Genomic DNA, 16,079 nt, shown 5'->3' with positions numbered 1-16,079 from the left:
TGAGTTTTTTTTTTTTTTTTTTTTTTTTTTTTTTGTTTGGTGGTGGTTTGTTTGTTTGGTTTTACTTCTTTATTTTTCGCCAAATCGTGTGGTGGATGGCCACAGTGGCAGAGAAGAAGAACAGAGACAAAAGGTGCAACACAGATGACACAACCAGAAAAAGGAAGAAGAGCAAAGAACAACAACCAAACATCAAGCAACGTCGCGGCTTAGAACAGGTAGTCCAGCTCCGGTCGCGCGTAGGTATTGCGCTCGTCGTTGGGAATGCGAGGGTAATGGGCCACCAAGGCATCCTGCGCACCAATGTAGGCGTTGTTGTACACCTTCCAATAAATGTCGCGAACACGGCGGGCGGGGTGGAACATGCCTTGGAGAACGTACTGAAGAATGCGGCAGGGACCAAGCGCAACGCGGCAGCCGTCGATGGCGTCAACGACGGCGTTAATCACGTGCGGCGAGGTCTCGAAAATGTTTGGCCAGACATAGTTGAGCAAATGAGTGAGCGCGTCCTCGCAGCCAAAGCCATACACGCCAAGCGAAAGATGCTTGACGACAGAGCAAGCGGTTTGCCGGTGAACCATGTCGCGGTCCATCAGTGCATCCTCGAGCAGAGGTGTGACGGCGTACACGTAATCCACGCCCATTTCGCCAATGTACTCGAAAAGGAAGGACAGTGACTTGAGCACACCGTTCTGAACGTTGAGTTCGGGCACACGGTACTCGTTCATGAGCGCAGGCAAAATAGTGTATGGCGCGCAGGTTTCGGCAACAATGGCGATCGCCACGGTCGTGCAGACACGCAGCTGTCGCTCTTGGACTTTGAGATTGTTGAGCAGCGTCGTCAGCACGTCGTGAGGGCCAATGGCCTTGGCAATGTAGCCAAAGGTATTGACAGCAGCGCGGCGGATGGACCTTCGGGGCGCCTTGAGCAGCTCGAGCAGCAAGAAGGCAATGCGCATCCACTCGCGAGCAGAAACAAACTCGGGTCCATGATCGGCAATACGACCGACGAGGTCGATGATGGCCTCGGCCACACGCTCGTGACGGTTGCGAAGGATGGGCGTGATGCGGGGAAGCAAGTCCTTGATGGGCGGGCTCATGTCCTGCATGCCAAGCACGGAAGCAATCGCCTTCAGAGCATTAATGATGGAGGCGAGGACATCGGGATACTCCTCGCCGAGATACTCGTAGAGCACCGTGCCCAGGCGCTTGAGCTGCGCGTCCTCGTCGCACGCTTTCATGACGGAGGCTGTGCGCGAGATGAGGTCGGCAGCCTGTTGGCGAATGCGCGCCGTCTTGTTGTTGAGGCGCCACAAAATGATACCGCAGATCTGGGCCAAGTAGGGCTTGGTGCGCTGGCCAAGGGCATTGCATACGACACCAAAGCCAGAGAGAATGGCGTGGTCCTCTTGCTGCTGCTCCTGGAAGGCGTGCATGACGCCGTCCATCAGGCGCACCTCGAGGTCTGAGTCAATGTCGGCCGCACCGAGGTTGGTGATAATCTTCTCGATGGTCTGCATGACCATGCGGCGGTAAAACTCGTTTTCGTGCTTCAAGTCGTCCACAATGCGACGCACAATGTCAGAGACGCCAACCCTGCTTGCGAGCTCGACGGTGGTTTCGACGACAGCCCGGTAGTTGCGGGGTTCGGCAGCCATTCTGCTCACCCAAAAGTGGCGGAAAAACTCTGGCAGGACTTCGTCGCGAATGTAGGCGGGCTCGACGCCGTCCGTCGAGCAGCACTGCTTGACGACCTTGAGGACAATCAGCTTCATTTCCGGGTCGGGCGACGCAAACTCGTGGATCAACACGACCATCACGTCGCGGGTGTAAAAGTTGGCGTACTCGGCGTCCATCAGCGGAATGATGTGGCCAATGGCCTTGAGGAAGGCGGCCAGACCCTTGCCAGAGTGGTGCTTGATGCCCTTCCAGAGCGGCTTGAGAACAGAGTCAAACGACTCGATGCCGTACGGAGTCGCGGCCTCGGCAAGGGCGGCAATGGCAAGCGCAGTGATGGTTCGCACCTTTTGCTCAGTGTCCTTGAGGCCCTCCTCGATAATGTCCACAAGGGACTTGAGATGGGGCAGCACTGCGCAGCCAATCAGAATGGCGATTTGCTGGACAACCTTGATGCCAGTGTGCCGCGCCTGCCAAGACTTTTTGCTCTTGCAGACAGCCTTGAGGAATGGCACGAGCGACTGGATGCCGAGAGCCGAGGCCACCACCGCAAAGGCGCGCGCGGTCGTGTTCCGCACGTACTCGTCTGGGTTGTCAATGTCCGGGCGCATGACGGAGATCATGGTCGGCAGGCCGGCAGCCTTGGCGAGGTTGGCAACAATCTCGCGGCCTTCCGAGCGCGCAAAGTACGACTCGTCAATCAGCAGCGGGGCAATAACCACCAGAATCTTGTGCACATACGGCCGAACCAGCTCGTCGAGCTTGTAGAGAATTCTGTCAATGACCTTGACGAGCAAATGGCGCTCCTGCTCGTCCAACGGCGACATCAGCAGGGGAAGGATTTGGTTGAAGAGCGGGCCAGCGCCAAGCTCGCGGGCCTTGTCGGTGATTTGGCGAAGGGCAACCTTGCGGACGGGCGGGGTGCCGTTCTTGATTTTGAGCAAGAGCTTCATGATGCGCCGCTCCTTGAGCTCCTCGACAGAGAGGGCATCTTCGTCGACCTCGGTCATGAGCTTGGCAAAGTGCTGCTTGTCCTCGGGACGGAGCGCAGGCAAGCCGCCCGGTGGCTGAATGGCCTCGATACCGTGGTGGTTGCCGCGCTGCTCTTCTTGCAAAAAGAAGCCTGCCTGCGCGCCGCCGTGCTCACCCACGGGAGTGGCTTGAAGCTTGCGCGAAGGGGTGCGGATGGGCACGTAGCTGGCCGGCGGGTTGATGATGCGGTACCCGTCCTTTGGCAGAATGGCGTCAAGATCGTCGTCGCTCATAAAGCGATTGCGCTCGTTCAGCTCCATGTCGAGACGGGAAGACGGGCCGGGAGCCGCGGCGCCAAAGCCCAGCTTGCCGGCCAAGCCGCCAACCAGCGGAGTGGCGGCGCCGTATGCTGCAGCACCCACGGGGGTCTCGGCACCAAAACCACCAGGGCCTCCTCCGGTGTGAACGGGCGTCTCATCCCAGCGGGAACGGCGCGAGCGCGGCGTTTCGGCCGCCGCGCCAGAGCGGTCTGCTGCGGGCGTCTCGTCCCAACGCGAGCGGCGAGCTGTCGCTCCACCAGTCGCTCCGCCAGTCGAGGCTGCTGAGTCTGCGCGCGGGGTTTCGTCCCAGCGACTGGCCGACGACGGCGCGCCAGAGTCGGCAGCGGCAGTGCGGGCACGGATGCTGCTGCTGACGGTGGCGTCATCGGCGTCCCACTCGGACTGGGCTGGTGCAGGGCGTTTCGCTGCAGGTGCATCATCGTCCGTGGCAGCTGTTGCTGTTGCTGCTGCAGCAGAAGCGGTGGAAGGGACGTCGCTGGCAGTCTGGTCCCAGCGACGCTTGCGAGGCGCTGCGATGGGTGCCGCCGCAATGCCCTGCTGCTGTTGCAGCTGCAGCTGCTCTGCCTCCTTGTCTTGCTTCTCCTTGATCTTGCGCTTGAGCTCGGCCTCTTCGCGCAGAAGGGCAGCCTCTTCCATGGCCTGCTTGTACGTTCGTCCCGTCGCTGCTCCCGACCCATCCGCCGCCGCCGCCGCTCCGCCTTTAGCGCCAGCAGCCACAGCAGCAGCAAACGGATCTGCGCGCTCGGGGGAGAGCATCCGGTTGAGCCGCCGTGCGCTGTACTCGCTTTCCGTCTCGGTGAGCTTTTTGCGCTGAAACTCCTTGAACGGATCGTGGTCTGCGTGCGCCGCCTCGAGCTCCTGCATGGCCCGCGTGTGGTGGCTCTGTCGCGCGCCCATCGTGCCAGTCGGGTCGCCCGCAGAGCCAATCTCCTCGTCGTCGACGTCAATGTCCATCTGCTTGAGCCTGCGCTGCCTCGCGCGCTCGCCGCCACCAACGAGTCCACCCGCGCCGTTGTCGCCGTCCGCATCGTCGTCGTCGTGATCAGCGTCGTCGTGATCAGCGTCATCGCGGTCGTAGTGGCCGCGGCCCTGCTGCTGATGAGCGTTGCCGCGACGTTGTCCCGACTTTGCCGTCGTCGTCGTCCCTGCGTTCAGGTAGCCCTCGCTGCCGTCGTCGTCCGCATACGCAGTCGCGCTGTTGGAGCGACGGCTGGCCTGCAGCTGCCTGATTTCGGCCTCGACGTCGTCCGCTTGCTGCTGCATCTCGCAATGGGAGTGTCAGAATGAAAGAAAAGAAAAAAAAAAAAAAAAAGAAACAAGGAAAAAAAAAGAGAAAAAAAAAATGGACTTTTGCATTGGGATTTGTTTTCAAAGCCATACAAGAGCATTAGAAGGCTGCGCGCTCAGATTACAAGCCTCGAAAAACACTTGGATCAACAACCATGGAAAGCTACATCAATGAAAAATAATAATAAAACACTCAGCTCTATTTTGCGAGGACAAGATGGTGAAGAGAGAACAACATACAACTCAAAAAAGGGGGACAGAAACAATATGCTCGTTTTGCAGCAACCAGGCCAACAAAAACAAAACCACAAATATAAAGGATGGAGGAAAAAGAGGTTGAAAAAGTCAACCTTGTTACAGATAGCGCCGATTTCCGTGTTGACACACAGATCGACTCAAAAGATGGAGGAGGGGAAAAAAAAAACCAACCTTGTGCTATCATTCCGGAAGAGGACGGCAGCCGGCCCAGTTGGGAGGGGAGACGTGATCGTACTTGGCAATAAACGACAAGAGGGTTTGGGCAGGGCGGTCGTTCGGGTACATTGACGAACAAATGTTCAGAATGTCAGTGGCCTTGGTCCAATTGCCTTGAATGTACGCCTGCACGCCCTGATGGAACGTCGTGCGATAGCGCGAAATGGCCGCAAAATCCGCAGTGGCGCTGCTCGTCGATTCAGAGCTGCCGTCCGGTGACCCATTGGCGAGTGGGGAGGGAGATGCGGAACGACTGGCCGAGCCGGATGGTGTCGTGTCGGACTTGATGCCACCAAACGCCCGCTCCCAGTCCGAGCCATGCTCGTATGTATTAAAGTCATACGTGTACAGGTCGATCGGCCACTTGCTGCCCTTGACGGAAACCCGGTCAATTTGCCGGCACATTGCCTGGTAGGCCGGCGACAAGAGCATAAAGGCCTCGCCGGAAAGCAGAATCTCGACGCCATACGCCTTGGTCGCCGCTTCAAGTCGCGAAGCGATATTGACGTGAGGCGATAGATACGACAGGCCCGATGCTGCGCCAGTGTTGCGCGAGCCACTATCGTCGTCGGCACCAATGCGGCCTTCGATGGCCCAGCCGCGGTGCAAGCCAAAGCCCATCTGAACGGCGTAGCCAGGCACATCGCGACGAACACGACGCACAAACTCGAAATGGGACTCGTCAAAGAGCAACGAGTCTTCCAACTCTCCGCAGTTCAAGCACTCCAATTCCTCCACAATGTTGACAAACGACGCGAGCGCCTCGTCCGCAGGTGTCGTGGCGACGGGCTTGCCGTCGTCGTCCGACTCTGGAAGCAAAATCACATGGGGGTCGACGACGGGCGATGCGTCTCCGGAAAAAAGGCCAGACGCAGACGCGTGCTTGCTGCTGATGGGAGCGGGCGGTTGGACTGCTGCAGCGGCTTGTGATGATGCGCCGTCGCTCGCTCCAGAAACCGACTCGGACGACGTGATTCCGCGAGCCTGTGGCGACTGGTGCTGGGAGCCAAGGCGCTCAAGGATGATGGGGACGGGAGTGCCCGGACGAGGGGTGCCAGTGAATTTCGAGCTCAAAAGCCCGCCAATCGAGCCTTCCGAATCACCCATGTAGGAGGAATTGCGAGGGCTGGAAGCGGGCGACTCGAGCAGCGCACCTCCAGAGCTCACTCGCGCCGGAATGCTGGCCGACAGACGATCAAGCTTCTTCCACACGAGCAAGAAGGCGTCGCCGACATTCTTGTTGGGGAAGTTTTCAGCGCCAGGGCAAGCCACTCGCACCAAATGCGCCAAGCCGTTGGCAAGCACAATGACATCTTCTTGGAGAATGTCGGTAGCGATGGTAAACCGACGAATGTTGCAATAGCCGAAAATGGCGGTGAGCTTGACGCCCCGCTCGTTGACAAACTGCTGCGCCTCCGTCTGCAGTGCGTTTGAGGCGCTCTTTGACGAGCCCAGGCGCTGGACGTCAGCCAGCCGCAAACTGGGCAGCGGGGCTTGGAGCAAGGGGCCCACAGAGGTGGCACGCGCGCCGGCGGCACTTTCAGGCAAATCCGCAAGTTCCGCGACCTTTGAGTTGGCAAAGAAGGACAGGTTGTCAGCAGACACGGCGGCAGCATCAAGCAGATCGGTGGCGTCGCTGTTGGCAGACTGCGCTAGTTGTGTCAGAGTCGCGGCCAGCTGCGTTTCCTTCCCGCCGGTGGGGTCGAGCAGAGAGCCCAGATGGGCAAAGACGCTGCCAAACGCACGAAGCGGATAGAAGAGCTCGGCCACGGAGGTGGCAAAGTGGCGACGAGCCTCGCGCTCGACAAGCTTGCTAAAGACGGCGAGCGCAAAGAAGGTGAAGAGCGCCAGCTGCAAATTCACTGCCATGGTCTCGCGCACAATCGCGCCCACATCCACGGCCACCGCAACAAACGGCTTGGACGCGGCTTCCCACGCGGGCGTCGACTGACTCGAACCAGCGCGAAGCGACGGCTTGCAAGTGTCCAGGGTGACGCCCAAGGAGCGCTGGTCCACAAAGCTGCGCAGCGACGGGAAGGTGACGGGCAGCAGGTCGACCGTGCGAACGGGAGAGCGATTGTCGAATGCAACCACGCCATGCACGGACAAGAAGCAAACCTCGGGATAGTCCACGCGGAAGCGTCGAATTTCGTCTGCGAGCTGTGCGTGAGCCAAAGCGTTCATGAATTGCATGCGCTCGTTCAAGGCGGTATGGATGGAGCCGGCGCCGTTCAGGAACTGGACTTCGGGCGATTGGTGGCTGCCCACCATGGCCGACAGGGCAATGCTGTGGACAAGGAGCAAAACCACCGTCACACACACCGCACGCACCAACGTGGACTGCGCAACACGCACGCCAAAAGGCTGGCGGGACGGTTTGCCCTGTGAAGAAGAAGAAGAAGAAGAAGCGGAGGAGGGGGTCGCAAATGTGCCGAAATACCGAGCAAGAACCAGGCAGCGCAGCAGCATGAGGGCCACGCCAAGAGAGGTCGTCCCGATCGGCGCAAAGCTCAGTGCGGCAATCGCACCGAGCGGGTTGCGTAGCGTACCAGGGGTGTACCCTAAAACCAGCGCAACAAGGAAGGGGATGTCAAAGCCAACCATGGCCACAAGGGCTGTGGCTTCCACCAACGAACGACCAACTCGGCCTTGTCGCAATGCTGCGACAAAATGCCACACGGCGCCCAGCACAGCCGCAAGCACTGCGGCCAGGAAGACACTGCCAAGGACGGTGGTGTCGGAGGAAAGCAGCTGGGCCGAGATGTGGTTGTGAAGGAGTTGACTGAGGACGGGCGTGGTAAATTGAGAGAGACTGTTGACAAGGGCCTCGCGGAAGGTCACGGTCGGTGTGGTCGTCGACGAAGCGGGAGTGGACACGTTCTCGGACACGGCAGTTTCGCCGGGCTTGCCCAGCTGGCCAAACGCGCTTCGTTGCATCCCGTACGAATTGGCCGAGACCGCCTCGGGCGCAGGAATAAACCATTCCAGCAGCACTGGCCAGAAAATGGCAAGCAATGTTGTAAAGAACAGGACGGTCGATGCGGCTGACGCAATCCACCGGAGGCCGGCTCGCTGGGACGACCGTTTGGTCGTCGATGGAGGCACTTGCTGCGCGGATGCATTGGTCAATAACTGGCCAACGGTCGTTGCAGCAACGGCTGCAGCAGTGCACGGGTCGGACCCGGCCAAGCACGCCAAGGCATTGGAGCTACTGGTGTCGGAGACGGAGCCAGCACGCGATCGCAGCAATGGTGTGGGCGACTGCGATGTAGCGCCCGAGCGATTCTCGGCGATGGACAGGAGCTCTGAATTAGTGTGGGAAGCGTCAGTCGGATGCAACGTGTCAATTGAGCCACTGTTACGAAGCGACTTGCGGTGGCTGTTTCGACGTGACCGAAACCACTTTGACTTTTTGGAGAACGTCTCTGGAATTTCGATTGTGCCTGGCGCAAGCGACATGCGTCGACTGCCAGCCGCAATTCCAGCAACGGTTTCTGCAATGGCCGAACCAGCATGAATGACGACGCTGGCGGCACGGCCGGAGGAGGACGGAGAGGACGAGGCAGACCCACTGGCCGCGACATCGACGCTCGGCGTTCTCGAATGTGAGCTGGCCGCTTTTTGGCGCTCGCGCTGCTGCTGTTGCTGAAGTCGCTGCTTGATGGACAAGCCATTGCCGTTGGTCGAGGATCCAGAGCGCCTGGATGAGAGCTTTGAGGCAAACCGATCGCTGGAGGAGGCAGACACGGCACCCGCGGGCGAGGCAGCTTCTTTGGCCGCAATGCCCTCCTTGTGCAAGCGCTTGAGGTCGCCCCACTTTGTGCGATTGTCACGCAGCACGTCATAGCATTCCTTTGTGAGCGGGAGGATTCGGCAGAGAGCAGAGTAGCTGGGCTCGATAATGTAATCTGCAAAGCCGCACGCCATTTGCGCCTGCACGGTCGTCTCGCGGTCCATGTTGGGCGACACGGGAAGCCCCTTGGCCTTTTCAATGTCGCCTTGTCGGAAAAACTCGTCGCAGACGAGGTCTGACCACTTTTTGCAAATCGGCCACGGCTTGACGGGGTTGCTAATGTCTGCGTTGTGCAGCAAAACCGAGATGAGCAGCTGGCGGTTGTCCTCGTTCAGCTGGAGTTTTGACCGACTGATGGTGTGTGTAGTTTGCATGTCAAACTCGAGCGTAAAGGCGTTGAGCTGGTCCATGATTTGAAAGTGGCGAGACATGTCCGTGTACAGGACCGAGTCGATCAGCTTTTTGCGCACAAGCTTGTAGTCGTTATCGCTGAGGTGGACAAACAGGCCGTGGCGATCGATAATCTCAAACAGCTTGGCAATGTGGTGGTTTTCCAGGACAGACTTGTCGTTGTATAAGAGGGCGAGGCGGTCGCGCGTCTTGACCAAAAAGTCGTTGGTGAGGCCGGGGTGGTCGACGTCGTGCCCAAGCGCGCCAATCAGCAAGACGAGAATGTCAGCCTGCGTCAAGAGCTCGTCAGCTCGGAAGCGCTTGGCAAAGGAAAAGCACGTCTGCATGACATCAAAGCCGTGGTCAAAGTTGTGGTAGGGGTTTGGGTGGTACTCGGCTTCCACGGCGCGCACAAACTCGACCAGCTTGAGCTCGGGGACCTGCAAAAAGGACAGCAGGTTGTAGTGCTGGAACATTTGCACCGTCAAGTCGATACTGTCGTTGGCAGAGTACTTCCAGACGTTAAAGCCCCCAGGCGTCCAGCGACAGATTGCCCTCCTCGTCCTCCTCGGGCGAGGTCATTTCGGCGTCAAGCAGGTGACTCAGCGTGTTGGCGAGCGGCAGCAAGCCAGAGGAGCTCGCACTACTCGTCAGGGATAGGGGCGACGGCGATGCAAGCGGAAGCGCACGAAACGCCGAAGTGGCTGGTGGTGTCGAGGGACTGGCGTTGGCGTGTTCTGCCGCGTTCGCGGTGTGGCCACTTGCAGGACTCGCGTCGCCAACAGCACCATTGGTGCCTTCAGTGTGGCGCAGCTTTGACATTTGCAGCGCAGGTTTCCGGACTGGCGTTGTTGCCGCTGATGTGGCCGCCGGCTCGTCGGACGAGGAAACGACCAGCGTCGGCACCTTGCCGTCTCGCACTTCATCGCCGCTGCCTGCGTTCGCGGGTGATCCGGACATGGTCTCTTTTCGGGATGGATGGCCGGTGGGGTCTGCGCGTCACAGTTGTGGAAGGGGCCGGGATGGGAGTTGTCCTGTCAAAAACAATACAAAATAAAAGGAAAAGAAAACGGAAACAACACCAAGTGTCCCGCTGCGACGAAAATCTTGCACAAAGCCCCCCGACGATCGATTGTCAATCGATGGATTGGGGTTTTGTGTTTGTCTGTCAGGAAAAGGAGGAGGAGGAGGAGGAGGAGGAGGAGAGACGACCAAACAAGTGAGGCAACAACGAAGGACAAACAACCGAGACAAGAACAACTGCAGACCGTTCCCCCCCCCCACACACACCCCTCTCCCAATTCAGTACGCAAGTCAAACAGTCCCATGTCCTATGCTAGTTAGCTCATCATTGCTGGTTGGAACGAAAAGGACGACAAAGTTACCATCACTCGTTCAAAAAAAAAATACAAAAAAAAAAAAAGACTTCGAGGTCATCGCTGCATTGACGCCGCTGTTTTCGCTGGTTTCACAGTACAGAGCCCGACTCTTGGCATCAGCATCGACGCGTTGCAAAGTGCCATACAACAAGACCCGCACGAGCGGCGACGAACGAGGGCGAGCAAGGCAAACGAGTCCATAACGCCGCTCGTACACTGAAAAAAATAAAAATAATAAAAAATAATAATAAATTAAAAAGAAAAAGTTGGCTTCATTCTCACACTCGCTATCGGGGGACGAGGTCTGGCTTTCGGACAGCATGCGCAACCCCAGAGCCAGCGCGGACAAGTGGCTCTGCTGAATGCGACGGTGAGGAGCTGACTTTGTGGCCGTGCAGCAGAGCGGAAATGAGGAGCGCACTCCGACAGCTCATGTTACTACCCGCAACCCCATGGAAAAGGAAAAGGCACTCCCCAGAGCGGCCTCCGCTGCCCCCCCCTTCCTGCCACCGCATCGAGGACTCGACATGGAATGCTGCCGATAACAGACCCAGCCTCCACGTCGTTGTCTGTCGGCTCCCCATCAGTCCCGCAAAGCGAAAAACTGGGTCTTTTTTTTTTTTTTTTTTTTTTTTTTTTGTCTTTTTTTCAAATTCAAAAAAATTGGCCCAGCGAATCAGCATCCAAACTGTAACAACTCATGGAAACAGAGCCCAGGGAGGGAGAACGTCGACGCGAGGCAAGCAGTCAGCGAGGAGTGGGCAGTGTGTGTGTGCGGACAGACGGAACGGACTGCGTTGTGGAAACGAAATGGCGTCGCATTGCGTCGTGACAACTTACAGTTGAAAAGAAAAAAAATATATACGAAAATGAAATTTAAAAATGAAAAAAAAAAAAAAAAAAAAACGAATGGCTGTTGGCTGGCTGAATGTCGCCAGTTAGTGTGAGAAACAGGTGGGTGGGGTGAGATGGGGTGTGTTGGGAGAGGGAATGTGTGGCCTTTGTTTGGTAGCAAAGTAACGAAGAGAGGGAATCAACACGCACACACAAAAATACAAAAGGAAGCGCATCAGAGCAAACCACGCAATTTGAGCAGTTGGTATTCGATTTTGGAGCTGCTTTCAAAATGCCTCGATCCAATAATGCTATTTCGGTGATGGAATAGTGCAGCAATACATGTATGTTCAACAGGTTGTGAAAGCTGCAATCGAGCGAGAACCGACCGGCATTTGTGTCTCAAAAAAAGCCATAACTTAACTTATAAGTTGCCATGCAGTCGACGCTCGAGTCACTCCGTAACCACAGTATGAAGGCCCCACAAAGTTACAAAGTTGGGCCTCGACGCTTGGGCGAGGTGATGTTGGGCGATTGAACCAACTCAATCCGAGTCGTGCCAGCTCATCGACCAAAACGGGGCCCTGCCAGTTGGCGGGTTTTGCACGAGTTAGTGCTCCCACAAAACATCATTTCGTTTCCGCAACACAATACAACAGTTGCCGTGTCAGACGACAGTGCAATACGGAAAAGACAAAGGACCTGCGATCTTTCATCTGGACGAACGGAGGACAACCGGACTGAAGAATTAGGACTGTCCCAAACGTCCCCCAGCAATCAAGGAAGAGCCAACGAAAGCAAAACATTGGGATCAGGGTCGCTCGGTGCATCATCGGGAGCAGGCTCGTCGTCTTCCAACGGAGATGAAGACTGTAAAACCGGCCAGTTGGACGGGCCGATAGGAGACGTCGGCGTTGCCTCATGCATCCGCTGCGCCCAGAGTTCCGTATCGCGCTGCGCTTCCTCCGCAATCCTGGCGCCAGTCTTTGCAGTGGCCAAGCGTGGGGCTTGCTTCCAGAGCTCGTCCAGAGTAGTGAGGGCGTTGTCAACATCACCCGACAGCTCCCAGCACATTGCCTGGTTCTGGAGCGTCAACGGAAGTAAAGCTTGATGAGACTGAGTGGCCCACGTGACCGCGAGTGCTGCAAGCTCATTCAGCGTTTGAAGGAACTGTGGCGTTCGCTGGGCCCGGCGGCTGCACAAACGGCGACGCCTGCAGTCGTGGACGAGGAGGTGGACCTGTTCAGGTGCCGCCTTGGCAAGGACGTCGGATGCAGCCTCGCGCAATGGGGTGTAGGAAGTGAACGGTTGTAACGCCCAGTCAAAGCAGTGCACGAAGGTCGAGAACTTCCGGCCGGAAAGACGTTCGGTAAGCAGCAGGCGGACGAGCAGGCCAACTTGTACAGCTGAAAACTGCTCAGAGGCCGTCTTGAGGACAAGCTTGAATGCCTGGACAAGAACGTCATCGAAACCAGCGCAAGGGCGGACAGCCTTGTCAGTTGTCGACCAGACCACGAGCGCAAATCCATGCAGTTCGGAAAGGCAAAGACTGGCGAGCTGTGGATGCCAGAGCTCAGTACGCTCAGGTGTTATGCGTAGCAGATGGCGCAGTGCCTTGTGCTCGCGCAGCGACATGAACGGAAGACTCGGGAGACCATTCTTGCGAGGCGTGAAGATGGTGATGAAGGACAGCAGCCCGAGCAGTGCGCGCTTTTCGTCGTCCAAGCCAGTAAGACATGATCGTACAAGCATCACTGCTGTTTGACATGACGCGGTCACCGCAGCCAAGACAAAATTGAGCGGATGAGTGGCGAAAGGGAGACCCCCGCGAGCCAGTTTCTCGGCTTGCTGAAGGGCACGTGCACTATCTGGAATACAACATGCTAGCTGCATAGTCATCCCGGCAAACTCGTCCACATCAAGGAACGGCGTGAGGTAAAACGTTTCGCCAACCAGCGAGCCAGTGCGTTGCACGCGGACAATGATGGTTGCCGGAGACGAGATGAGCTTCGCATACTCGTCTGACTTGTAAACCGTATCATCAAAAAAGATGATCGCAGGGTCGGAGACGACCACGACATCACGGTCCTCCGGCTGCTTGTCTGGATGCGCCCAAAGGACAACAAAGTCGACGCTGAGCCAAAGTGCAGCCTGCCGCATGACCGTGGTCAGGCCAATGCCGCGGTATTCTTTTGGTATGGACAAAACCATGTGCGAACGCGCGCGGGCAAGGTCGCGAATGCGGTGCTCCAGGGCAACGACAGCAGCGCGGACTGGAAGCAGATTGGATCGCAAGAGAGACCATGGCGCTTCCAGTCCACTCCGCATCCACTGTGATATGAAGTCCTGATCGTTGTGGCTCGCAGGAGCGCGGCCGTCGACAAGGTCAAAACATGCCGGTATCGGTATCTGAGGGCGGGTTGCTCGGACCGAGCCGGAGGGATACCAACCAAGGGCGGCCACGGCAGGGCAAACGTCGAGAATGGCCGCAACGTTACTGGCCGTCTTGTACAACGAGTGGACGTTATGCAGGTCATTTTCACGAACGAGAAGAACGGCTTGGATATGGATTTGGATGTCCGTCTCTTTACTCAAGAGCTGATTTCTGAGTGCAGTCAGGCAACCAACCGCCTTTTCAGTCCCGTCAACAACGCAAATGAGTGGCGTTGGCATGGAGTGAAGACGTTCGACGAGGAGTGCAACGGAGCTTGGACCGCTGATGTCGTCAAATGTGAAGTCACTGGGCCTGTCAAAGCCGAGGATGTGCTCGATGTTGCGGGTCACATCAGCTTGCCATGTGGCGTCGCGAATGCGGACGCGCACAGTGAAGTCGCTGGCGGTCGCACGCACGACGAGCGGGTTGAGCGTATGCCCACGAAGCCAAATGGCCAATGCGTCCGGCGTGCGAAATGATGGCTCCGTAGTCGAGTTCCCAGTGGAGTCAAATAGGTACATGAATGGACGGCCGCGCCGTAGGTAGCGCGCGGGAGTAGCATTGAGGTCGTGCGAGATGCAAATAACCTTGCGCTGGACAAGCTGGTTGTTGAGCCATGCAACAAGTTCACCTTCGATTATCGGGCGCGTGCCAAATTGGCCAACAATGTCAGCAAACGCGTTCGGCACCTGGGTCTCGTCCAACAGCTCGGAAACGAGAATGCAGGGTGACTCGCCGTGGTTTGCGAGCACTGTACTGAGTATCGGGCATGTATCCCAAACTAGTACGACAGCATAATTGTCGTCCTGACGAATGTCCAGGCGAGCCGCCCAGCCACGGCATTTCAACGGATGAATGACGGGACCTTATTGCGAAGAAGACGAAGCCGACGACACGACGAATTCACCGGAGGTAGCTGTAGGTCGTTGACGGAGATGCTGAGCCGTGTCGGGGTGGGAACAATGTGCTTGACAAGCCATTCACGAAGAGCGCGGCAAAGAGTCTCTGGGTCGATGCAAAGCTCAACGCCGACGATGACGCCATGCTTGTCGACTTCGTCGACACCGAGATGAAATTCCATACTTGCCGCGTTCAGAAGAGGCTCAAGATAGTCTCCAAGCCAGGCGCTAAATGCGTCCTCCGTGACAGCGCGAGCATTTTTCTTCACGTTCGCTTTGAACTCGCGGACGGTCGACTCGCGTGGAAGGTGGGCACCCGCAGCAACAGACGAGGACGGTCCCCGGTTAATATCGGGCTGGGTGAAGACGACGCTCGGCGGCTGCGACCTCAAGGCATCAATCACCTGTGTGGCGTCCATTGAAGCCGTGGATGCGTCGTCACGTCGTTGGACAATCGGCTGGTCGAGTCCGGCTCTGTTGTCCGTCCGACAGCAAATCTGGACAGCACCACCGGGCAGCGGCGGAATGACGAGCGTGTGTGATTTCGTCAGGTAGACAACTGCAAGATCGACACGGCCCTGCATGAGCGGGATGGCGCTTGTGTCGATGGCAAGCTCGACATTGACAGGAATCGTGGTGAGACCTCGGACGGCCTTCTGTAGCTCCTCGAGCTCAATCTCAAGCTCTCGCGTGTTGGCAAGCGCAAACCGCACTACTGACGACCCGTTTAGGCCTGCAACGATGCAGCGGGTAACCGTCGCTGTGCTTGACACGGACAAAGTCATCAAACGACGATCTTCTCTTTTTTTTTTCAGTCGTTGTTTCTCACTGCCCCTGTCTCTCCCAGGCAAGATAGAAAGACACCGCTTTCGGTGGTGCGGTGACGGGATTGATGGGTAAGTCCAGGCGAAAAATGGAAGACAGGGGATGAAACTGCGCAAAGGTGGCGAGTGACACAAAGCGAGAGGAAAACTGGAGTGGTTTTTTCAAAGCATTGAATTTTGAGTGACACAAAGCGAGTCGCGATCCATGTGCGCTTGGGTTTTAGAGTTGTCGGCCAGGTAACGTCAATTGACTGATACAAAATGCGCAATGACAACGATCTAAAAGTGTCCAAACACACTAGAATGCGCGAAATCCTCGTTCAATACCACCGGCTCCCTTCGCCTGCTGGATGGACGCGACTCGTGTCCTGGCACTGCATCCTTGTGCTTTCATAAAGCTCTGGATGGTTTCAACAACCAAACAACGACCAAAGAAAAAAAAAAGAAAAAAAAAAAAACGCGCTCAAGCCAAAAAACGAAAAAATAAAAACCAGCAACCAAAAAAACTGAAAAGTCCAAATTTTTACGGCGACTGGCAAACTTCGCAATAAGGACGTTACAAAGACACCTCCCTCAATGCAACATCACACTTGACATACGACACCACGGAAATCCAACAAAATTCGCAAAACCAATGAGATTGTTCGAGTTGCGATGTGCTCCGCTTGAGGCAATCTCTCACACTGCGAAAATCACCAAACACTGCCTGCCATTCTAACGCGACCAGGTCTAGTATTTCACAGGTCATATTTGCAACAACTTTACACACGGGTCG

The 16,079-nt window shown here is 56.8% G+C and overlaps 3 protein-coding genes across 3 annotated transcripts; all 3 read right to left on the bottom strand.

Moving 5' to 3' along the window:
* Positions 1 to 46: 46 nt before the first annotated feature.
* CAOG_04211 (splicing factor 3b) lies at positions 47 to 4,333 on the bottom strand. Its single transcript, XM_004347986.2, has one exon. The coding sequence runs from the start codon at positions 4,251 to 4,253 to the stop codon at positions 210 to 212; it is 4,044 nt and encodes a 1,347-aa protein (XP_004348036.1). The 5' UTR covers positions 4,254 to 4,333; the 3' UTR covers positions 47 to 209.
* Positions 4,334 to 4,715: 382 nt separating this feature from the next.
* Positions 4,716 to 9,410, bottom strand: CAOG_04210 (phosphodiesterase 1B; the record flags this gene model as incomplete). Its single annotated transcript, XM_004347985.2, has 1 exon — positions 4,716 to 9,410. The coding sequence occupies one exon, from the start codon at positions 9,408 to 9,410 to the stop codon at positions 4,716 to 4,718; it is 4,695 nt and encodes a 1,564-aa protein (XP_004348035.2).
* A 2,514-nt stretch (positions 9,411 to 11,924) lies between these two features.
* Positions 11,925 to 15,501, bottom strand: CAOG_04209 (hypothetical protein; the record flags this gene model as incomplete). Its single annotated transcript, XM_004347984.2, has 2 exons — positions 14,489 to 15,501; positions 11,925 to 14,387 (listed from the first exon to the last, which is right to left on the bottom strand). The coding sequence occupies exons 1-2, from the start codon at positions 15,263 to 15,265 to the stop codon at positions 11,925 to 11,927; spliced, it is 3,240 nt and encodes a 1,079-aa protein (XP_004348034.1). The 5' UTR covers positions 15,266 to 15,501.
* Between the last annotated feature and the right edge of the window lie 578 nt (positions 15,502 to 16,079).

Source organism: Capsaspora owczarzaki (assembly GCF_000151315.2).
Source record: "Capsaspora owczarzaki ATCC 30864 unplaced genomic scaffold supercont2.6, whole genome shotgun sequence".
Classification (NCBI taxonomy): Eukaryota; class Filasterea; order Ministeriida; family Capsasporidae; genus Capsaspora; species Capsaspora owczarzaki.
Note: the sequence above shows the minus strand (reverse complement) of the source record. Positions and strands in the feature narration are given on the sequence as shown.

What these genes read in the sequence shown, in the direction of transcription:
- CAOG_04211 (XM_004347986.2), bottom strand. Translation starts at nt 4,253, where the DNA reads ATGCAGCAGCAAGCGGACGACGTCGAGGCCGAAATCAGGCAGCTGCAG.